General features: G+C 41.3%; 1 protein-coding gene across 7 annotated transcripts in view; it reads right to left on the reverse strand.

Annotated features, from left to right (window-relative positions):
• Positions 1-25,711, reverse strand: part of MSI2 (musashi RNA binding protein 2) — a 518,653-nt gene that overhangs the window by 120,056 nt on the left and 372,886 nt on the right. For all 7 annotated transcript variants that reach the window (XM_069971112.1, XM_069971110.1, XM_069971109.1 and 4 more), the window contains exons 9-10: positions 19,466-19,580; positions 898-972 (exon numbers count right to left, since the gene is read on the reverse strand). In XM_069971112.1, the coding sequence (XP_069827213.1) occupies positions 898-972; positions 19,466-19,580 (190 nt within the window). The remainder of the gene's footprint in view (positions 1-897; positions 973-19,465; positions 19,581-25,711) is intronic.

Consider the following 25,711-nt stretch of genomic DNA (forward strand, 5'->3'; position numbering starts at 1 on the left):
AAATGTGACTAAACGATGGAACATAGCATGAAATCTGCTGCAGATTCTGTATGTGTGAATTGACCAGTTACAGAAAACTAGAATTGTAAATACACACCAGTGTTTTGTGTGAGAATGACAGATACAAGGTGCATGAACACTGAGATAGACAAGAAGACCCTTACGTTCACAGAGTTTCTCTTTAAAATATGTAGGTCTTTTTGTATACTTTGTTTTTCAAACAAAAATGCTTACATTTAAAGCTTAACTGTCATTTCAGGGTCATTTTTCTGAAAACATGAAATATCAACAGTACAAGCGATTTTAAGAAACTCTGTAATAGGTTTTATAAACCAAAAGAGTTTCCTTCTGGACTGAAAAAGCAATCTCCCAGCCTCCCCCCTCACTGCAGAAGCAGCAGGATTTCTGTCTCCATTATGTGGCTATGGAGAGGGGAGGGTCTGTTAGGAGTGACTGAGCACGGAGCAGTCTTGCACAGCACAACACCCTGCAATCTTCTCTCAGTAAGTTCATAGATAAGCACTGACCTTTCTGACAGCTGTCACCTCTTCCTGCTCCCTCATCTCCCTCAGCCCCTCCCCCCTTCATAGGCTTACAATGGAGAGAGCAGAACCAGTCTTCACTGGCTTCTCTGTAATGAAGACGTGTTTGCCTGATAATGCACAGATAAGAAGTCAGGGGGGGGGGAGGCTGGGAGATTGCTTCTTGAGTACAGAAGGAGGCTTTTTTGGCTGATGAAACCTATTACAGAGTTTTTTAAAATCGCTTATACTACTGATTTCTGCAATAAAAAAAAACATGACAGTTACGCTTTAAAGACCGGATTTACAACAAATGCACATAAGGGTTTAATAGAAGGAACAGTGAAAAGAAAAAAGTAGAAAGAGACATGAATACCTGGAAATTGATAGCTGTAGCTTGGTGCAAATCCTGGGTATCCTCTGCCATACGTTGCAACAAAATTTGGATAACCTAGAATTAAAAAATAAATCAATAAAAGTCAAGAGCAAATTTGCCAAATTACAGTTTTCTTACAACAGCATACAAAAAGATCAAACATTAAAAAAAAATCATAAAACTGGTATAAAAGGTACATGATAACCAAAACCTTGGAAGATACATCAGATCTCATGTGTTATGTGACAAGCAAAGGTTTCAAGACATGCTTAAAGGGGTTGGCCACTTTATAGTAAAATTGCTCAGTGTACAGTATTAGTAAGTGTACTCACTGTATATACTGACAGCAGCTCCCTGTGTACCTCATAGAGCTAACATCAGACTCCCCTGCTCCAGACTGTGGTGTCCTGCTCTGTGGGGAGTCTGTCCATAAGATGGCTGGCATGAAGGAGCATGTGACCATACCCCGCACCCCTAAGTGTCCTCCATAGGAAATACAGGCTCAGTGGTGGACACTGGGGGTCAGGCCTGGTCACATGCTCCTTCATGTCGGCCATCTTATGGACAGACTCACCACAGAGCAGGACAGGACAGCCTGAAGGAGAGGAGTCTGATTTTTAGCTCTATGAGGTACACAGGAAGTGGCTGTCAGTATATACAGTGAGTACACTTACTAATACTGTATACTGAGTAATTTTACTACAAAAGTGGCCAACCCCTTTAAAAATCTACATGTTAAATAAAATATAGTTCAGTATTAGCTTTACATACTGTTAATTTTTTTCTGTACATGGATTCTCACAGTGGTTTATGGGATGTGTATAGAGGACACTACACAATAACTGTAACATATACTCTTTACCCTGCTTACTGTATGTACCAAGAAAACATCCTGTATATATGGTACATGTATCCATAGACCCCCCCATTATCCATTACCTAAAAGGGCCAAATGGAAGTCATTTGGGTTTGCTTATGGAATAGCAAAAAAACTAAGCTATAACACAGAACTCTACACAATTTAAAAGGTTTTTATATGGGTGTCTATGAACCATGGTAGAGAGCAGCATCTGTTATAGGTATAAGCCATGGGTGGGGAACCTGCGGCCCTCCAGCTGTTGCAAAACTACAATTTCCATCATGCCTGGAAAGAAAAAGCTAAAGGGTTTGGCAGTCAAGGCATGATGGTTTTTTTAGTTTTGCAACAGCTGGAGGGCCGCAATTTCCCCACCCCTAGTATAAGCAATCCCTCCGACATTTATGTAGATAGAAACTGCAAGACCCAATGTGAAAATAGCCTTGTCTTATTATTTTTACAAACCGTACCCAATACAAACACGGACCTCGGTAACAGGTACACTTTAAGAGGTTGATACTGAACTCTAAGACCTTGGTATAAAACTAAAAAGCTTCCATACAAAGGTGCTTGCCGAACAGTAGAACATAATAGATCAAAGAGCAATAATTTCATATGAACCAAGAACAGTTTGCTTCATTGTACTTTGTCTTTTTATTTTTTCCTCTTTTTCCAGGCTTTGATTATAAATGTGCTGTTTATTTTGTTTCCATCCGAACGAGTCTAAAGAAACAGGTGCTTGCCATTTACAGGTGTTATTTTTACACTGAGCTATATACACTTTTTCTTTTTCATTTATGTATAATTTGCAGAAATAATGAGTTTTTTCCTTTGTAGTGCACAAAGCCCCAGAGCATTGGGAAATGTGCATGGAGATTCTGCTGCTCGGACTCCTTTTAGCCCAACGTCGATGATCCTTGTCAACACTGAAGCAGCAACATATGACTCGGAAGGTCTTGTGTGGTTCACAAATGTCACCTCTGAGAAAACAGACACATAAGAGTTGTGTCAATATTGTCTAACTTCTATCTGAGGGACTAAATGTTCACAATTTCAGCAAATGAAGCAGAGAGACTATCCCCAGAGAACCTAGATTTCCATCTGCCTGTTTGAGATAAAATATTGCTAGTACGCAGGTATCATAGCCCCACTGAATCCATATCTCAGGAGCAGAACCACATCTCACAACGTGACACAAAAAAAGGATGCCCAGTGAAGCGGTTTGAGGCTGCATGCACACTACAAAGGGTTAATTTCTTTCTATTGAATTCAAAGAAGTGGCTGACTTTTCAAGCACAGTAATTAAATGCACTTTGGCACCCTGCGCCAGATGAATGTCCACACCTTTAAGTTGGAAGAGTAAATGCCAAGCGCTCAAGCTAAACACAACACAGGTTTGCGGTGACATTTGGAAAGCTTAGAATGAATGTACTTTGCATTACAGCTATTGACAGTTTGAGATAAAGGTACTAGTAATGCTTTATCCCAGGAGCCCAAAGTACCATAGTTAACATATCAGTGCTAGATTGTGAAACCCGATACACTTTATGAAATAACAAAACAAAATGATAACATTGAAGTCCTGAAAAAGGACATATTTAGGCCCAAAGGTATGTATGAAGCTGACTATAAGATGGTTTGCAATTTTTATATCACAAATACTTTTACAATTTAAGCTGGAGGGCCAAAAGTTCCTTAACCCTGGTTTTGCGCAAGACTCATGCACAAAGACACAATAAACATTTGAGACCCTATTCTTTGTATGGGACACATTTGTGAGTATGCTTTGTAGGCTCAGTCCACATGAGATGGGGCAGAGTTGTGAGCATCAGCTACTGTGTGTACCTCTGATATATATATATAAATATATATAGTGTGTGTGTATATATAACTATAATATATATATATATATATATATATATCTCAATAGAGATAAGCGAACCTCCACCCGAACCTGATCGTTCGGCATTTGATTAGCTGGGGCTGCTGAAGTTGGATAAAGCTCTAAGGTTGTCTGGAAAACATGGATACAGCCATACAGACTATATCCATGTTTTCTACATAGCCTTAGGGCTTTATCCAACTTCAGCAGCCACTGCTAATCAAATGCCGAACGATCAGGTTTGGATGGACTCGAGCTAGAGGTTCTCTCATCTCTACTCATCAACTTTCACTGTTCTACTGTGCTGATAAAAATGGCATTGCTGGGATATGATCTGTAGAGAACCGGATGTCTCTCTTTTTGCCAATTATCGGCAAGGAGTGTTGCTAGAAATGCTCCATGTTAAATTGTCTGTGATCAGCCGAGGAGCGGGAAAACGGCCACTCGTTGGTTGATCACATCTTTTGTGCAGGCGGTATAATTTATCGCTAGCGGCTGCACATTTTCCTGTGTAAACAGGGGATGTGTGCCCAATAACAATACATTTAAATGGCAGTGATTGCTCATGCAGCCCAGTCAAGCGATTAGTCAAGCCTTCTAAAAGGCACTGCAATTGAGTGCCGATCTCGTTGATTGATGTTCGCTTGTGTTCTTGCTCGACCCCATATTGGGCCATGTAAAAAGACCCTTCAGAATTGTTTAAAATGGAAAAATAAAAAATAAAAATCAATTTAATATTAAACATTAAAAACCTCATTTAAACAATAGGCCATTTTCTGTTGACACTTTCCCTTTCTAATTTGTCCCCAGAAGACCAGTAATGACTTTTGGAAGTTTTAATAATTTTCTTTTACATTGTATATTTCTCCTCTAACTGGATGTCAAAGCAGCCCTAGCTAAAGGGAACGACAGGCCTATTAACAAAATCAGGGCTATGTCAGGCCTGGGTAGGTGCAGCAGCTCTGCCAATCATATGATGGCTGGGGCCAGCAAGGACAGTAGTGCTGACGCTGCTTGTATTGTGTATGCAGCATGTAACTGAAATCTGTCCATACAGAGGCCAAGGAGGCAGATTTCCAAGCCTTTCTTACCTCCATCTGCAGCATAGTTTTCACAATATTAAGAGTATAATCCATATGCAAATATGTCATTTTGGTGCGTTGGTGGCGGGACTACTAGCTGTTACATCAAGGCCCCTCTACCACACTGTATTATAAATGGTACATGGTAATGGTAAATGGGCAACTTGTTATAGATTTGTATTGATGCCAAGGATCCAAATAAACTTTTAAGGCAGAACAACCTCCATGATTCACAAAAAAAAACTATTATACAATTTATACATTATTATACATATTTCATATTCTAAGTCATCTTAGACTACAAAGATTTTATATCTGGCCTGAAACCAGTACTAAAAGTGAATCTGGCTCCCTTGCCACAATGGGAAGAATGTTCAAAGTAAAAGGAAATAGTTATTTCCAAACTGACTCTCTTTACATATAAAGCATACGTTTCTTTTTAATGTCTTTGCTTGTATTCCCTTTCCTTACATGCCAGGCCTTTGTTATACAAAACTCAACTAAAATTATTTGTGAGTTAAATAAAGCATACAAGTTTCGGGTTTCAGCATTTTCGGTTTTGAAACAGAAGATATTTCACTAGATTATTTTTAAGGGATAATTTCCCATTTGACATATTGGTGTCAAGACTGTGTCTTAACGCTACAAGACTTAACATATGTTACTGTTTTCGCTAGTCTACATGCCAGCAAGTAAATTACTAAAACAAAAATAACACATGTTCATATAAAACATGCCGCAGTAGTACTGTATTATACATACACATTCATGTATACACCCAAACCCACAACTATATGGTTTTTCTGGGCTGTAAAGGCCACCAAGGCCATACATAAACATGTATGAGGTCTGACCACTAGGACCACCACCTGTCACAAGAATGGGGGTTCCCATATAAAAATAGTGGTGATCTGTGATTCCGACTACTGTACACCCTATCTACTGAGAGCAGCGGTTATGCTTATTTTATTCATCTTCTAAAGCAAATGTACCATTAGGTAGAGCAATCTTTTTTTTTTTACACATTACTTTGTTGGCAGGCACAGTGATCCCAGTGGCATGGTACTTTTTTTTACACTCAACGACATTTTCTTCTCTTGCACCAGCCTGTCTCTATGTATTGAAGGCCAGCCCGATGCCCCCATTGTTATAATATCCCCTCCCCTCTGTGATGCACCTCCATTAGAATCAAGGGGAGGGGATAGCATTACATTGGGGAACCAGGCTGCGTTTCGAAAAAAGGAAAGAGTGACTGGGATCACCCCACTGGGTGGGTAATGATGATACATTCGCTTTATGATATCTATGGGTGCCTCTACATGCACGGATTTATCTAACAGATTTTTTTAAGCCAAAGCCAGGAACAGACTATAAACAGAGAACAAGTCATAAAGGAAAGACTAAGATTTCTCCTCTTCTCAAATCCATTCCTGGCTCTGGCTTCAAAAATCTGTCAGATAAATCTCTCTGTGTAAAGGCACCCTAAGGGATGGTGTGGAGTGTGTGCGTTGATGGGCACATTTGTGAGCCCCCACAAGTAGTAACATGGCCACTTTCTTCGAGAGACAACACCACTCTTGTCTCCAGTTTGCAATTCAGTTCCATTGAAGTGAATGGAGTTTATTTGCAAACCACACCTGACCTGGAGACAAGAGTGGTGTTGTCTCTTGAAAAAAGTGCCCATTTCTTTCTAATGCTGGATAACCACTTTAAGCCCATGAGTATCTGAGTTCACTGTGGTTCATCTAAACTCAAACACTTAGCATTTGATTGCATGTGGCTGAAAAAGTTGGATGCAGCCCTAGGGTGTCCTGAAAACATGGATACAGCCTGCATTAAGCTTCTTCAGCCACCAGCAATCAAATGCAGAGCGTTCACGTCTGGACGGACCAGTGAGTGCTCAAGATTCGCTCATCTCTACAAAACTACATATTTACCAGCAATGGTTAACTGCACGTAGTGTATAAATCTCAGCTTGAATGATGCTGCTTGCCAAAAATATGTATTAATCTTTTCACTGGCTTGAGAATGGTTCATATAGATTGAACCGAAATGTTGCTTTTGTTGCACGAGCTTTAATAAACCACCGTTTATCACCATTGGGCGTGCTGCCTTCATTGGACTACTTAATCTTTTCACAGTGATACATTCTTTCACTCCCCCCTTTTTTCAGATTTAACCTAAGCGCTGCTTTACAATTTCTTTCTGTAAGTCATTCTAACGTCCTTCCCCTTTTTTATTGTCTGACAGTCTCCATACATGTGCTCCGCTGCCCAGAACACAACATGGCCTGTGATCCAATCAGGTTTGTGTTCCAGCTGGAGCTCAGATACATTTAACAGTAAGAAAATCAATCAGTTTATTATTATTATACACTTTGCTTACATGATACATTATTACTGAATTGTTTTTATTACTGTGCTATTATTATATAAATTGTTATACTGGTATACTTTGATTGGAAGGAAGTTTATTTGAATGTAAAAGACTGCACTTCTTTTTCTTTACAATTTAGAGTGTTGCAGTATTTTTCCTACATCTACGATATCCACTGTCTATGGAACAGAAGGAGACATAGGCCCCCTAATGATTATACATTATAGAGGGTTTCCAGCCTAAAAAGTATTGCAGGTCTATCCACAGGATATGTCATCCATAATTGATCAGACAGATACATGCACCCAACTTCAACTAATCAACACCACTACACTGCCAGAAATAAACAGTGTCCCTGCCCCATCAGCAACGTCATTGAAATAGGCTGCTCTGCAGGCGTGGTCAGGCAGGGACGTTGCTGTATGCTTATCTGCTCTTAACGCACCTGCACCACAGAAGATGAACCCCAACCTCCACTGAGGTGAAACTTAGCTCAGATGACACTGTTTGTTAGCCAATGATAAAATACATTTTTGACCAGAGAGAGAACAAAGACAAGTTTTATACAGGTAAATTTGAAATGTCCAGGATGTAAGCTTCAGAATGGTGCTGAGAACTGCATACATGGAAAGGGGTGGGGGTGACAATATCACTTTAAACAGTATGGGTCTGACTAGGGATGGTCCGAACCTGCCCGCACTTTAAATTGGACTTTTTCTTGGGGCGGCTGCACAATCTTGTCAGTCTAAAGTGGTTTAATACAGCAGCCTAGGAGTATTTATTGCATAGGGCAGCATGGTGGCTCAGTGGTTAGCACTGTAGCCTTGCAGAGCTGGGGTCCTGGGTTTAAATCCTACCAAGGGCAACATCTGTAAAGAGTTTGTATGTTCTCTCCGTGTTTGCGTGGGTTTCCTCCGGATACTCTGGTTTCCTCCCACAGCCAAACATACAGATAGGTGAATTTAGATTGTAAGCCCTAGGGAGCAATAATTGGCAAAAAATTTAAGTGCTGCGGAATCTGTGTGTGCTATACAAATAAAAGCAATATTATTATTATCCATGCATGCTTCCCCTGCTCTTCTAGTTCTATTTCCATAGTGTTTCCATCAGTTGTTGAGGTTTTCAGGTTTACCAGAGGTCCTCTCTTTTGCTGAATAGGAGTCCCCTGAAAAAAAATGCTTGACTCTCCCACTGACTTTAATGCGGCTCATTACTCGAATATAGCACTTGAGCATCGGAAAATACTCGACTCGAGTAAAGAGAATTCTAGCCTTTTAGTACTCGTTTATCTCTAGTTCCCTACAAAATGAGTGCAAAGGCAGCAGGTTTACATTACAGCAAAAGGTACAGAAGCGAAACTATGAATAAAAAAATAAAGATTATGACGTGACTGACTCACATATATATGGAAGTGAAAAAGAAACAGGATAAAAAAAAAAAATCTGGAAAATAAATTCTTAGAATTAACAGAAAAAAATATATTACAAATATTACAAGTATATTCATATACTTAAAATACATTTTAAATTAGAAAGCAATCTTCTAAAAACAGTCAAGTATTTAGTATTTTTATGCAGCACTGATTTGCACGGCATACTAGGAATGTTTTGTAAATCTAGCTCTTCCTCCCAAAGACAGATGATTTTCTTCAGCTGCCCAATGATCGCTTCTCTACCTGGGCACCATCTCACAAGCCTAACCAAGATAAAATGTGTTGCTTCTGTGTCTGACGGGTCTAATCATAAGCCCCATCACTGAACATCTCTCAGGTCATGGCAGATGAAATCATAAATTTATAATACAACATTACTTCAATTTTCCTCATCATTTGCTTCTGTGATGCCCGGCTCTGCTCTAACGAGTCACAGCCCCGGTCTGCGCAGGGAAATTGGCTGGCTGAATATCAATAGCACATTAACACCATGCCCATGTGGATGCTTCATCAAGCCAAATTATGGTCAGGATGACCTATCCACTGCTCCCATTAGGAGCTGTGCTCATCCTGCATCGGCCGCTGAACAATTTGTTTGCTTCAATACTTCCAGGGAATGATCAATCTCACAATAATTATGTCTTGTCACTAAACTAAAAATGAGTAGAAATCACAGCTCTGCTTGGATACCCTTCTTCAAATCTACCATTCCTACTAAGATACGGGGGACTGGTGTGAATGGTGTTAACCTGTTGTTGCCCCACCTTTACTCACTAGAATCTGATTGGGGTTATGACACAAAGCAGAGAGAAATATTACCAGCTACTATGGGCACACTCATTAAATCTGACTTTGGTGGCGGTAAATTATCTGTTTTTCACCTTATAAAAAGACTTGTAAGTGTGAAATTTTGTGCAGTCTAAATATAAAATGTCTGGCTGCATGCTAATTTTGTGCATGACACATTGTGCCTCTTCAGACAAACTTTTAGAGGAAGCTAATCTGCATTTTGCAGGTGGGCTGAAAGCAAACATCTTAGAAACGCTACCCTTTCCGCGGCGGCGCATAATGGACAATTTTAACAAGGAACAAATCTGATTTGGAAATAGGTGAGTGATATGTTACCACGGAACGTCAATCTTAACAAGAGCATCCGCTTACATTTAATTGTATTTGAATCGCTTTAAGGTGCTCTGCAAATAACTGAAAGTCTAGTGATCAGAGACAAAACAGAGGAAATCAAGAAAGGATGAATGCCTCCTGTACTGAACTCTATTTTATCTGTGTTTCTGCTTATGATTAAAGAAAAATAACTAACAGGCTGTCATCACATTCACACACTCGCTCTACCGTACATTTTTTCATCAATAGCTGGAACGGATCCTAGCAGATTGGGAAAAGAGAACATTTCCAAACATTTGTCTTGATAAAACAATTCTTTACGTCGGCCATATCGTAATGATGGCCGATGAAGGTCTAGTTGTTAGTTTGTAACCAATGAAGGGAGATGGTTGTGTGCAGTTAAAGCGAATGTACCATCATGACCCACGAATAGAACGGTGTCGGGAAGCCGGTGCCGCAGTCCATTTTTTTGAACCACGGCCCGGTTTCTGTGTACGGCGACGTTCTATCCCCGGGTACCGGGCTTGGGATGAAGCACTGGAGGTGGGCTTGCCCGCCCCCAGTGGGAGGAATACCCTGCCCCTCTATGATGCGGCTCTGTTAGAATCAATGGAGTCGCATCATAGAGGGGGGGGGGGAGGGGAGATTCCTCCCACTGGGGGCGGCCCGGCCCGTTTCTAGTGCTTTAGCCCCGGCCTGGTACCCGTGTATAGAACGGGGCCATACACGGGAACCGGGCCGCGGTTCAAAAAATAGACTGGGGCACCGGCGCTGATCTATCCGTGGGTCATGTTAAACTGAATGTACCTGATGGTACATTCGCTTTAAGGACGAAGCCTGGGCCAAGCAGGTATTTACAACAGCTGGCATCAGCACTTCTTTCACTGCAGTGTACCACAGCTCCCTGCACCTCTTGATACAATGAACAACCTGGTGGGGGAGTAGCAGCAGTGGGAAACACAGATTGTCTTAGATGGGATCCAAAAGAGAAGTTGCATTCCTTCTGTAAGAAGAGGGTTGTTCAGAATTAAGGAAGGGGGAATTCCAGATAGCCAATGGCCTCTTGCTACCTTGCCTACACATTTACAAATGACCACTGTGGAAGGAAATATCGGGGTTGGTGGTAAGTGATGTCCTGCATGCAGCTGCTCTGCAAAGGATGGTGAAGGTAGGGGACAACAGTGGCGGGCTGAAAATAATTTTACATGTTGTATATTACAATTCTAATACATTATGTGCCTAGAATGTGTTGTAAACTGACTGATAAATTCCCACCACTGTGCTTAAAGTTTTTTTTCCCAATAATTTTCTATGTGCCTTCCAGAGTTGCAAAATAATTAAAGAGCACATACTTACCCTCCCCTGCTCCTGTGGTGCTGCAGAGATTTTCCAGTCACTGCTTCTTTGCTGTTCTTGTATCTTTCAGAAACATCCCACACCCCACTCGCCAATGACAGAACAAAGTGGGTAGTGAAACTTCATAGAAATCAGCAACAATAATACAGGAAATATCAGAAGATATGAAAAGTGGTGGTGTTGTGTGAGTGGGTGGGGGGGGGGGGGTGAATATAAACAGAATCAAAGCTGTATAAAGCCAACATTTTTAAGATTTTTTTTTTTTTTTTAATACTGAGCATGTATCTTACTTCTACTTTCCTCCGAATGTCACAGCCATTAGGAAGGAAAGGAACTACTGGTGAAGGTGAAATATGAATTCCATTTAGAACGGTAATTAAGGGAGTTGGATGTGTGAACTTTTCTTTATACAGAGGGGAACTTGACATAACTTTCCTGTAGAAAATATCCTTTCCAATTTCTAAACGTAAATAAAAGGACGAGTAAAAGTAATAATTCAAAGTGAATTTGAGATGATATAAAGGTTGCTGAGTGTCGTGAGTGCTAGCTGTATTATGTAACCAGCTCTTCCCAACAGATTTTGATCTGAATTATTAATACAGAAAATAAAGCATATAATATAGTTCTACTGTGTAATGGCCTAGTCGATAAGAAAAAGGAAACTGTACGTGGAAGAGTTAAGTCAAAACAAAAAAATTATTGAAACTAGCAACAAGATGGATAGATACAATAACGGAAAACATGCACATGGTATCGAAATGCCTAAGGAGCCAAAGAGGAGACAGGATGTTCTGGAGAAATTGTATTCATATCATTGCCAGGGGTCATAACTTGATGGCCGTTCATTGTATGACTGCATTAACTGTACAATGCTAAATCCAGAAATCCATGCTTTAATCCAGAAATTCTGAAAGGAAGTCATTATTATAATGGCAATTTGTCCATCATAAATATACTGTCCTTCTCTGATCAACGACAGTCCACAATATAATTTTTTAAGCTTAAGCTTTTTTTAAGCTTTAAGCTTACAATTATCATCAAAGAAGCAGTCAATTATGCAGACGTTTTTAAAGTGATATTATCACCCCCTTTCTATATAAGGAGTTCTCAGTTCTTAAGTTTATATTCTGGACATTTCATATCTTTCCGTATAAAGGATTTCTTGGTGGTCTCTCCCCTTGCATGTTATTGTGGGGCACCACAGCCCATCAGCCCGGCCCCTACAGCACTGTTCACCAACAATGACATGCATTTTTGAGGGGATAGACCACAAAAAATCTTTTATATGGCAAGCTTATATTCTGCTTAAGCTTATATATCTTAAGAATGGTGCAGAGAACTCCTTATATGGAAAGAGGGTGACAAGTGAACACGGATGGGACACACAAGGTTAATCTCGGGACTTACAAGGTTATTTAACAAGGTTATATTGGTTTAAAACAAGGTTATTTAACAAGGTTATATAGGTTTAAAAAAAATACAAAGAAAAGACCCAACTAGCATGTAATACCAGCACCCCAAATACCTACACCAAGAAAGGAGTTGCTGATAAATGCCGCACTTATGTGCAGTACTTATCAGGAGACCGTGGCAGTAGGATATAGGGGGAAAAAAAGGGGGGGGGAAGCCATATGCCAAAAAGGAGCAGTTGCTGATTAGTGGCGCACTTACATGCAATGTTTATCAGCACTCAGCAGCGGTAGGGCGCATAAAAAGAAAAAAAAATAGAAAAAAAACAAAACACTTTTTACTCTAAAGCAACTCATTAGTGTATAATATACACTGATCAGCCGCTAGGGAGCGAAGTTGCCGAAGATAGATACCGGGGTAGCCCGAAGAGCCGAAGATAGCCGAAGTTAGACGACAGGAAACCGAAGTTAGACGATGGAAGAAGAGGACGCCGCAGAACCGCCGAATCTTCACTCGAGACGCCCGCATCAGGTGAGTATGATGCATCTACACCATACACACCTGTTCTGCATCCCTCAGCTACCTAGCTGAAGGGTGCAGACCTGGTAACACTTTTTTTTAACTTAACACTTTAATCGCCTTGGGGGGGGGGGCGGCTTTGGGCGGACCGATCCGCCAACATAGTGGTTGGAAGCAGTTTGGCCCGAGAAGTCAGCCGTGAGAGGGTCGAGTAAACGGGCTGGAACCTACTCGGATCATTGTTAAGTTACTATCAATTGTTTGGATGAAAAATACATGAGTTGAACCCGGTCATCTGGTGGGGACTGCAGTCCATAATAGATGGATGGTGAAAGCCTTTGGATTGGACAGGGCAGTTGTCCATAGGATCCGGCGTGCCGGGTCCGTGGATAGCTGGTACGAGTGAGCTTATTCCGTCTGTGGCCAGTGTAGCCCTTGATAGGGGCTGGATTGGCAGGATAAGGAGTTGAAGTTGGTTGCGGTTATCTGAGTAAGCTGGATAAGTTGGATTTTGGATATTGTTTACAACGCTTACAACTGGTACTGTGTAGAGGTGGAGGGGGTTGGCCCTGGTCCTGTCTACCCATCTCCCCCTGTCCTCGGCGCGGTGGGGGTGTGGCTATGCCGCAACCTGGTGGGTTGAGTGAGTATAAAGTAAGTATAGGTAGGGTGGTGGGCTAGGAAGGATAGGTGTAGACAATAGAGGGGCGCCCTGCAAGTTTAACTACACGGAGAGAAAGAAAAATTTTGTAAATGACGAGGAATGTCTTGTCGATAACATACAGGAGTAACTGTAACTTTAGATTGGGATTGCTGTTCTATGAAGTTTTAATTTGATTGTTGGGTTGGGATAGGGGGGTTTTGTCTATGTTTGTTTTGGATTATGTAAAATAAAATTTTTCTAAAATAAAGAAAAAAAAACAAAACAAAACACTTTAATCGCCGTGATGGGCCGGTCGGTAGTGGCCGGCCCATCGTGTCGATCGTGGGGGTGGCACCGGCGCCATCTTTCCACGGGACACTAATAGCGATTGGTGCTGTCTCGGACAGCACCAATCGCCATTGCTTTCCGGGTCACCGATGACCGGGAAAGCTGTTTTCAGCTGCTATTGGCTAATATGAATTGATCAGTCAATAGCAGCAATCAGCCAATCATCCCCTGTGGGTCAACTCCATGATTCTTAGTTAGTTCTTTTTCTCTCCATTTCAGGACTGAACTGAACTGGACTGTTGACCAGTAGTACACAAAGAGTTACTCCACCCTTACTTTTCTGGCTGAGCACTTACTCTTCTATGCTATGTCATGACATAGTGCTGATAAAAGTTTACTAAACTGAATAGGTGGCACTGCATTGGAGATGATTTACACAAACTTTTATAGATGCCATATGGAAAAGGAAGAGGTTACTGATGCACAGGCTATGCAAGGCATTATGTCACCAGAATGGTAAAAAAAAGGGATTACACTAAGTACGGAACTGCTGAAGATTGGATACTGGAGGTAGCACTGTGTATATAAAGCAGCGTATCAAGAAGGGTGTTAAATTATGCACTGGCTTGCTGCTGCTGAGAGGAGGTTGAGGCCCGTATCTAGTTTTCCCGGACAGTACATATCCTTTGGAGCATAGTTGAAGCCTCTGCTTGCATGCACACAGACCAGGTTTTCTTTCTTCCTGTTATGTGCACATAGCACATGCTAAGCTCTGCAACCACTTCCAATGTTTCTTCTTGTTGCCACTGTTACTAGAGACAGATTTCCCCTATCAATGAACAGAAGAATGCAGAGAAGTAAAGCACCTGGTGTCAAGGACTTCTGGCCATAAACATTCAGCTACCATGCAAAGTTGTATTATAACCATGTTACTGCTAGCTAACCTGTCATGGTAACATTAGTTTAGCATTGGAGAAGCTGAAATTCACCATTAAATTATCTTTCATTTAAACAAATTTAACAGACATATGCCATTGTACAATTCCTTTACCACATACAAACCACATAAAAGCCATTAAAAAAAGCTCTGTGAAGCTGTCAATGCTACATTAGGAGATGAAAATGAATGTGTGACTCAATTTCTCTCTAGCAGAAAGGATCTTTCTAAGTCGGAATGAACATACTGCATCCTTCATCATTCTATTTTGGTGAATAGGAGTAAAACAGTCTATTTAAGACATCCATTTAAATGCAAATTTGGATATCCCAGGAGGAAATATTAATCATTTACAAGGAAGAGAATCTTTAAAACCATTTTTGAGGCAGAAATCACTTGGTTGGCACACAGAAGAGATCCAGACTTAAATACTTCCATGATGATATAAAACTAGGATAAAGCTAACAAAAGAGAAGATCCCAATTAATGTAGGACTAAGGTTGTAAGAAAAAAAAAAGACAAAAAACAAAGACCACATAAATCTTAGGGATCCAGAAATATATAGATTTGACTAGGGTGGCTAATTCAGAGCAATAAAGTGTTCCCTTACACAGAGATATAGTAGAAAATGGCAATGGATTTCGGTATGGGTTCGGTGACAAACCAGGCAAATGAGTCAGCAGTGGGGCGTGATCTTAAGTCCAAGGCAAAAAATCGGATCAGTGCTGGTGAATCTTCCAGTTAGCCATGACTAAGGGTGCGTAATCTGAAATGCATTGGCCTAGACTGGGATTTACATTGTGATCCACACATTGGTTTTATAAGCTTCAATAAAGCACATTTGAAACGTCACCAGTTCGAATCCTATTCTTTGTCTTGGAACTGCAATGTACAAGCCTTGAAGGGGTCAATCGTGTGCAGAGGTGTCCAGGGAGTGGTGAGCTGGCTATACGTTGCTACTGTAGGTAAGTATGCTGAGAATTTTATAGTTTTACAGTGCAATTTATTAGAATTTTCAGTTGTCCAACCAGGAGCCATTTTTTGCACTATTCCTGACGGGAAAACATGTTTGTTTGTTTTTTTTACGATTTTTATCTGAAAAATAGAAGGGGGGATTTATGATGGAGTAATTTATATATTTTTTAAAACTTTTTAAAGTTCCCCCTAGGGACTCAATTGCTTACACAAGTCTGCATTGATCGTAGGGTCTGCTGTAGGCAGACTGCATTAATTTCTGAGTCAAGCAGCCATGGGAGACCTGGCAGAGGTATCAAACTACCCTCACAATGAACTGTCCCCCATGATCACATCATGAGAAGCCGATCTGTGCCACTGCACGACTGATAATGTCCTGTAAGGCCATTTATATGCCGCTGTCAGCATCGTGATCACTCTGTGTCGGCTACTGGCAGCGGCTCTTAAAGAGTCACTGTCGTATTTTTTTTTTGCAGAAATCAATAGTCCAGGCGATTTTAAGAAACTTTGTAATTGGGTTTATTAGCCAAATCTGCCATTATCTGCATGTAAAAAGCCTTTTCCCAGGTCCCCCCTCCTTCCTCTTTTTCATCCACTCTGAAAAATCTGAAAATTGTGACTTGTTGCAGGAGACGTCCCCTGTCTGTTCTAGGGAGAGGGGAGGGGGGAGGAGGAAGGAGGGAGTTAGCCGGCAGCAGAAAGCAGATAACAGAGGATTACAGGCACGGAGCTGGGTGACAGCTGTAATCCGAGCTCAGACAGATCACTGGTGACTGTCCAAGAAGATAACGGGTGAGATATTTGTAGATTAACTCTTTGTTGTCCTGTTTTGGTCTTTTCTTTAGCTCTCTCCATAGGAGAACAATGAAGACAGGGGGGAGAGCTTCAAACTGCTTTTTCATGATAAAAATGCATTTTTCGGATAATAAACCCAATTACAAAGTTTCTTAAAATCACCTGGACTATTGATTTCTGCAAAAAAAAATTTCACGACAGTGACACTTTAAATGCTGAAAGCAACTGCTAACTACTGGGTATAAAATGCCTGAATTCCTGAGACCTCTTCATACCCCCTTAAAGGGAATCTATCAGCTGCAATTCCTGTTCCAAGCTGCTGACACTGTTAGATAGCTGTTAGGTTAAGGAGAAACATGGTACCTTTCATATATCCAGTTGTGCTTCCAGGATAGAGATAGATGCTTTTAGTTTCTTGTACAGAGTTTAAGAGGCTTTTCCAAGCCACTTAATAGCAGCAGGCTGGAATGTTTCTTTCCTCCCTGCTTGAGTCACCTGGAGTCCCAAGCAGGCTCAGGTATAGGAGAGATGGAGTAAGGAGGTGTTACAGCTTGCTGCATTTTAGGAGCTTAGGAAAGTACTTCTTGCTTTATAATAAAAGCATTTTTTTCTACATTCTGGAATTACAGTCACAGACACATATATGAAATGTACCATGTGTCTTCCTGATCTAACAGAGTCATCAGTTTGAAACGTGAAATGCGACTGACAAATTCCCTTTAACAGCCACAAGACCAAAATAAACATCATGCGTCATTATGCTGTTAAGATCTGCGAGAATGAGAAAATAATATATATGCACTTCTAATTTTAAACCTACTTATTACAGGAGACCCTGGCATTATAAGTATTTCTGATGAGGAGCTAAAATAGTGGTAATGTATTGGCATAGGTCTACCTGATGCTCGTAGCAAATTATGACATAGACACATAGTTGTCTCTGCTTCTATTCTCTACCAAAGATATACCAAAGAATTAGACAGTTTTAGTAAATCTGGGCCTCTATTTTCAAAAGGACCACTCATATATGAGCTATTCTGATACTTGCAGTAAGCTCTGCCTGTCTCCATATCTATTCTTTAACAAAACCAAAATTGAGAAAACATTGAGCAAAGATCATAAAAACTACACAGTAAGAATTCTATATTATAACGATCAGGTTGAAACGGAAAGAACATCAGCATTAGTTCCAATAAGGAAATAGTTTTATAAGCTTACAATGATATTATAAAACTTGAAACTGCATTTACTGTACAGGACTTTTATTACTACAAGTATGACCGCACAGAAAAATACCTTAAGGGTGCGTTCACACCTACCGCATCCGCAGCTTATTTTTCCGCGGAAATCCGCAGGTCTGGTAGTGCAGATTTCAACCTGCGAGAAATCCGCGTAGGTGTGCGTTTTGCGGTTTTTCCGCAGCAAGTTTATCGCAACTGAAATGTCAGTTTAAAATATCTCTCATTCTAAACTGACATTTCAGTTGCGATAAACTTGCTGCAGAAAAACCGCAAAACGCACACATACGCGGATTTCTCACAGGTTGAAATCTGCACTACCAGACCTGCGGATTTCCTCGGAAAAATAAGCTGCGGATGCGGTAGGTGTGAACGCACCCTAAAGCATTTAAAACGTATTAGATTTATGTAAAAGTATATATCTATAAATTGTATGAACTATATATACTCTGTGAGTAGGTTATTGCCCTCAGCACATCCTTTATTCTTCATGGCATGGATTCAACATTGGGTATCTAGATGCAGTTTTTTAATTGCAGCAAAAACTAGGAATCCAAGCATGGAAAAAAAAGATAGATAATACCGTAATACTCCTCCCTTTTAAGGCCAGTTCACACGGAGTAAAAACAACGGAATTCCACCTTCCTCAGTGTCATATAGTCAGTCTATGAGAGGGCTTGTGCGCCTACTCGCTCCGCGCCTCTTCGCTCAAAGAATTGACAAATCAATTCTTTGAGCGGAGATGCACGGAGAGTGGAGGTGCGCAAGCCCTCCTATAGATAGACTGACTAACACTGCAAGAGATGGAATTCCGCGGCAGAGAGTTTCATCGATTTTACACCGTGTGACCCTTAGAGGACTGCATGTGGACCATACTCAGGATAGGTTTCTTAACGTCTTTATGTATTTGAAAGAAACTAGCACTGTATGCCTTGGTATGAGAATTAGGAGACACTAGGATGTGGGGTTACAGCCCATCACATGTTGAAAGAAAAGAATGGAGGACCCAGGACTAAAACCTAATGAACCTCAAGATGAAGAGGTGAATTAGAATGGTAAAATGATTATAATGTCCAAATGATACACTAAACAAGCTGTTGGAGAGGAAGAGAGACAACTAAGACAACAGTATCCTTATGGCCAATAGAAAGAAGAATATTGCTTAGGAGTTGGTAGTCAAAAGAATCAAACCCGACAGAAAGAGGAAGAAGAATTCTTGACAATTGTTGTTTTATCGGTCTGAGGAAAAAAAACGGTTTGGGTTTTCCATAGCAACCCTTCACAGCTCAGGTTTCATTTTACCAGGACTTGTTAAAGTGTACCTGTCCACTGACAAAACTTTTGACATGTCATAGAGATTAGTCCGAGTCTGAGTGTTTTGACCTGTATCGCTTTGCGTCAGTGAAACGAGTCGGGGCTCCATAGACTTACATTAGTGCCCAACTCATCACATGACAGAGCCGGGAGAGGATTGCGCTTAGCAAAGTCTTCTCCCAGCTCGTTCTAACGACTGATACGTGTCTAAAAACTTTGGACTGATCGAAACTTGACATGTTGATATGTTTTAGAGATTATGGGAATAACAGAGACAGTACAGAGACAATATCAGTCTCCAAAGTAGAAACTGAAAAACTACAAATAAACTAGGAGCACTTACCCAGCATTCCCATCCCCAGCATGAATGCATCCATAGTATAAGGGAGACCTCTCGCCCGTCCTCTCGTTCCAGGAGGAAACATAACCTCTTTAGGCTGTGCTTTCTTACATTCAACCTACAGAAAGAAAAGAAAACACATGATGAGATGTAAATTAATTCTATTCAAATGTCAACTAACAATGCTGATGGCAAAAACTAAACTAGGACTCAAGCTTCTCTTTATTGTAAAATTAAAAATAGATTGAAATTGATAAAAACAAATTATGTTAGATAAACAATTATCTTTGTCTTTAAAGGGGTATTCTAGCTAAAGCCATTTAGTAAACTACAATGTAAATCTTTGATAGGTGGCAGTCACAGAGGTATCCATATAAATGTTATCCTTAGGAGTCTGGTAGGAGGTTCTAATCAGTGACTAACAATGATCTGTTTGCACAATTATATGGGCAATGTTGTCAATGATTGTGAGACTCACTGGACTTGATTAGAGGTTTTATTAGATAAATAACTCATATTATTGAATGTTTTATTCCAAAAAAATATTTATCAATCTGCACAACTCACAAAGCACTCTTGTGAATTTAAGACCTTATACCATGATGTAAAACATCAGCTGACCAACTGAGAGTAGTACATCACATTATGCTTAATCCAAAAGTATAATCACAATTATTGCAGAGCTTTAAGTTCCTCTGGGCATTTTGCACAGAAATTTAAAAAGAAGAAAATGAAGTAAAGAAAGTAAGAAGGGGCCAGGTTGGGTGTGTTTAAATTACAAAAACAGCCCGGCAGGTCCTGGCAGTTCCCATACACTACATACTTGCTGCAGTCTAAACGACCGCAGCGAGTATGTAATTATACCGCCCTTAACCCCTTCGGCTCCCCCACTGTAAGCATACTTTACCTGTCCTTGCTGCACGGGTCCGGCGTCCTGCTCTCCTGTCCGGTCAATTAGTGTGTTGCCCAGCCGCAGCCACTGATTGGCCGGACAGGAGAGCAGGACGCCGAACCCGTGCAGCAAGGACAGGTAAAGTATGCTTACAGCGGGGGAGCCGGGCGGGAGCAGAAGGGGTTAAGGGCGGTATAATTACATACTCGCTGTGGTCGTTTAGACTGCAGCAAGTATGTAGTGTATGGGAACTGCCAGGACCTGCCGGGTTCGCAGCGAGCCCGCCCGTGTGAATATACCCTACATCTGGTGTGGTTTGGAAATGTCCATCTTGGCATAAATTTCGTAATTCATAAAAAATACTACTCTACATATTTAAAGTGACTCTGTAACCCCCCCCCCCCCCCCAAACCACTTGTACCTTCAGATAGCTGCTTTTAATCCAAGATCTGTCCTGGGGTCCATTCGACAGGTGATGCAGTTATTGTCCTAAAAAACAACTTTAAACTTGCAGCTCTGTGCCAAACGGCCGTGGCCTAGAGTATCTGTGCCCTAACGTTGCACAACCCCTCAGTCCCTCCTCCTCACCCTCTTCATCATTAGGAATGCCACTGGCAGGATTTTTCCTATTCCTCTGCAGTGAGAACACTGCACAGGTGCCTTAACGATCCAGCCCATGTGCCGTGTGCCAATCTGCCTGGGTGTATTCCTAATGATAAAGAGGGTGGGGAGGAGCGATGGAGAGGTTGTGCCAGCCTAATGCACACACACTTTAGGCCACGGCTGTTTGGCACAGGGCTGCAAATTTAAAGGTTGCTTTTTTAGGTCAATAACTGCATCACCTGCCGAATGGACCCCAGGACAGATCTTGGATTAAAAGCAGCTATCCGATGGTACAAGTGGTTTGGGGGTCAGACTGTGGGTACAGAGTTGCTTTAACTCCTTGGTCAAAAAAAAAACTTAAAAGAACATTTTCTCAGAGGAAAAAATTAGATATAACACGTTTCTTTTAATTATGGCATGGTGGGTATTAGGTACGGAAGTGCTATCTACAAGTTAAGACACTGAAGTTCTGTCAAAAAAAAAAAAAAAAGAATAGAAAAGAAAAAAAAAAATCATCTTTCCATTACACAAGAAATTTAAATCCCTTGAATTACACTTTCAAATAGCTGTAGCACACTGAGAGCCATTACTTGCCAGACAGTGTTTTTAATCATAGATTTATGTTACACTAGACAATGTGTCATCTCTCACACACCGGACGCACAGTGGGGAACAGAACACAGTGCTGTGTTCTATCAGTTGGGTGTCTAAGAAAGCAACGTGCAGGGAACGGGTTCCAACATTGCGCTGCTTTCCCCTACAGCATTTGGCTGTTTAATAGGGGATATCCTTTTTTGTACTCGCTATTTTACAGCAGAAAACAATCCATGACACTGCGACAATTTTCTTATCGTAGTTCACCATAATTTAGGTTTAAATGTCACCTTATAACAAGGCAATTACTGATTAGTGATCATTAGCGAGTCATCCTGATTCACAGTGTCTTCTGAAATAATACACCTAGCACAAGTGGAAGCTTCACAGAATAACACCGCTCACATGAATTCTTTTATCTGTAGGTAGGCAAAGGAATATATTGTATTTGTGAATAGGCTGGAATCAGGTTAGATTTTACAATTGGCAAGAATTGTGCAACCATTAAATAATGTGATGTTATTACGGAAGTGAGGAAGGGGCAAGCGTGAGGACATCTCAAGTACTATATTAAAAAAATAAAAAATAAATAAATAAGGTACCATGGTAGAATTAAGATACAAACCTATTAAAGCACGTAATAGTAATTCTAGCTAAGCCCGTGGCCAGATAGGGCTTCATATTTTCATCTTCATAGTTCATTCCAGGGCTAAAAAATAAGCCCTTTTGTTAAAGCGACTCTGTACCCACAATCTACCCCCCCCCCCCAAACCACTTGTACCTTCAGATAGCTGCTTTTAATCCAAGATATGTCCTCGGGTCCGCTCGGCAGGTCATGCAGTTATTGTCCTAAAAAACAGCTTTAAAACTGGCAGCCCCGTGCCCAATGGCCGTGGCCTAGATTGTGTATGCATTTGGCTGGCACACCCTCTCAGTCCCTCCTCTCCACCCTCTTCATCATTAGGAATGCCTCTAGAACATTTTCTCCTGTCTAAATACTGCACAGATGCCTTAACTAACCCGCTCATGTGCCGGGCTCACACAGGTGATGAATAGTAGAAAATCTGCCTGGAGCATTCCTAATGATGAGGAGGACAGGGAGGATGTGCCAGCCTAATGAAAACACAGTCTAGGCCACGGCAGTTGAACACAGGGCTGCCAGTTTAAAAGTTGTTTTTTAGGACAATAACTGCATCACCTGCTGAACGGATCCCAGGACAGATCTTGGATTAAAAGCAGCATCTTTAGGTAAAAGCGGTTTGGTAGGGTCAGATTGTGGGTACAGAGTCGCTTTAAAGGAAAACTACGGCATTCCAAAAAAACTCTGGCATTCAAACACTGACACATATTTATTTCATACTCGCTATCCCTCCAGTGACTCGCTATCCCTCCAGTGACTATTACTGCTTGAATTTCCCGCTGGCTGCGGTCCCTGTCAGCTGCGGTCGGCGCTTGTGATCTCCCTCACTTCTGGGTTCCAGTGAAAAGAAGAGAAGAGAAAAGAAAAGGCTACTGGTGCAACTGCGGCACCAGCAGCCTTTTCATTGGCTGGATTGCATCACATGGCTTCCAGCTTGCTCAGCCAATCATGTGCTCCAGCCAATAAAAAGGCTGTTGGTGCGCAAGTGCACCAGCAGCCTTTTGTCTCCCATTCAGTTCTATTGGAAGGTGCCGAAGAGAAGGAAAATCCGGACCCCACCACCACACACACTATGACGACACTGACACAAAGAGGAGAAAAGGATGTGGTCAACAGTTATTAGGTATGGGGACAGGGCCAGATAGCTAATCAACATACACTACAGAGTTATATAACTTTGTCATGTGTGTGAATTAAGAGGAAAAAGTAAAATGTCGGAGTTGTCCTTTAATATGTACAAAAGGCTTAAAGGGGTTATCCAGCGCTACAAAAACATGGCCACTTTTCCCCCTACTGTTTACTTCAATTGAACAGAGTTTAAAAACCCCACCCAATCTGGAGACAACAGTAGGGGGAAAGTAGTCAAGTTTTTGTAGTGCTGGACAACCCCTTTAAAGAGGTTGTCCAATCAATTTTTCAAGTTGTGTTGTGTTTGTTTATTAACATAAAGAACTTCCGGGTCACAGGGGTCAGCAGCACTCACATCACAGCTCTGCAAGCATTGTGCTCCACCCCCTCCTCTCTGAATCTAGATCCGCCTTCTTTACCCATAGGCAAGGAAATGTCTGTGGATAGTGCTGGTTATTTGCAATGCTGGGAACTTTGGTTCAAATCTAGCTATAGATCTTTTTTTCTTCAAACACAATAATTAAATTTTGGAAAGAGATGCATAGCAGCAGTATGGTGGCCTAGTGGTTAGCACTACTGCCCTGGAGTTTTCGGATCAAAACTAATCAAAATGGGGGCTGGCATTGTTGTTTCTTGAAAATACTGTATAAAGTAAAGAAACCATATGCATGTAGAACGGGCCAGATTATGTTTTCTGGAGACGCCAACATTTTATATCAGGTGGTATCTACAACCACTTCAGTGTCAGTCAATCACATATATTATCAGTTTCTACTGGGCTCAGATGTTAGTTCCTCCTACATTGGTGTGGCTAAATCAATGTGGATGCATGCCCCACCCATCTGATGACTCACTGGAAGGAACAGGAAACCGATAGGAAATGTGACATCACAGGAGATAAAAGAAACATGGGCAGAGTGGTCATGTGACTGAGCCTGAGAACACAATAAGCGCCCTAAATAAAAAATGTATGGAGAATATACAACTCCCACAGAAATCCCCCCATTGCTATCCCTCCAGTGATCATCACTGCTTGAATTTTCCGCATGCCAACAAGGCCAGTTTTTTCTTTTTGTCTTGATAAGGGTACAATAAAAACTGAAATGATGCTGTATATACAAGTAACTACTCCATATAGCCAATATATTACACTTATTACAGGTTAATGCTTATTAAGTGTTTTTTTCCCTGCACTTGCTACTGCATCAAGGCTTCGCCTTCTGGATAACATGGTGATGTCACGACCCGACTCCCATGATGATGGCAAAGGGATGCTCAGTGTCCCTCCAGTGCCCTGTGTCCCTCAGTGTCCCCCTGCCATCATCCTATCCAGCAGCCACAGCCCGCACAGCTCTGGGAGTCAGGTCGTGACTAGGGATGGTCCGAACAGAGTTCGGTTCAGGTTCGTACGAACCCGAACTCTCAGTAATGATTCCCGCTGTCTGCCCGCTCTGTGCAGCGGGCGGATCCAGCAGGAGGACCGCCTGGAAAACTGGGATACAGCCATAGCCATAATCCCAGTTTTCCAGGCGGTCCTCCCGCTGTATCCACCCGCTCCACGGAGCGGGCAGACAGCGGGAATCTGATGCCGAGAGTTCGGACCATCCCTAGTCATGACATGACCATTTTATCCAGGAAGTGAAGCCTTGATGCAGTAGTAAGTGCAGGGAAAAAGCACTTTGTGTATATCCCGTAATAAGTGTATATTTATAACTTTTGAGGGGTAATGCAATACTTAAATAAAATTTTTCGCTGGACTTCCCCCAATAATGAAAAATGGTGATTCTTTTTAAAATCACTGATAAATCATGTTGCAAAGTCTGCAGCCATAGGCTTTGTGGTAAGGTAGTGCAATTATTCTAGTTGTTCTGGGCCATCAAATATAACAGAGGCTCAAATACTACAAAGTGATCACTTCACATGCAGCGGGAAATGACGCTATGTAGCAAAGTGTGGCTAAACATGTCATTTCTTAATTCCCCTATCGGTGACAGTCTATTCATTGTTTTATAGATACCTGCTGCCTGTTACCAAGCAACTACATCAAAAGAACTTTCAGGTTTATACAATTCTCATTTAGGTAGCAGAGGTTAACTCACCGTAATAGGATGATTTAAAACAAACACACCTACTCTCTGCTTTCCATTGTTCAGGCATGAAACCTAAAAGCATACTAGAAGGGCGAACGCGAAAAAAACATGCTACTACCTATTGTGACACAACCTGACGTGTGAAATATCATCCTTCCATACTTTACTCAAAACACCTCCATATTTCACAATCTCTGTCTTTTTTGTTAGTGTCTGATCGACATCCTTTAGCAGGAAGGAAAATAAAGCTTCTAATCCTGCTCCTTCCAAGAGAAATGACATGAAAGGCGGACTGGAGGAGT

The sequence above is a fragment of the Dendropsophus ebraccatus genome, chromosome 5, assembly GCF_027789765.1.
Source record: "Dendropsophus ebraccatus isolate aDenEbr1 chromosome 5, aDenEbr1.pat, whole genome shotgun sequence".
NCBI classification, from domain to species: domain Eukaryota; kingdom Metazoa; phylum Chordata; class Amphibia; order Anura; family Hylidae; genus Dendropsophus; species Dendropsophus ebraccatus.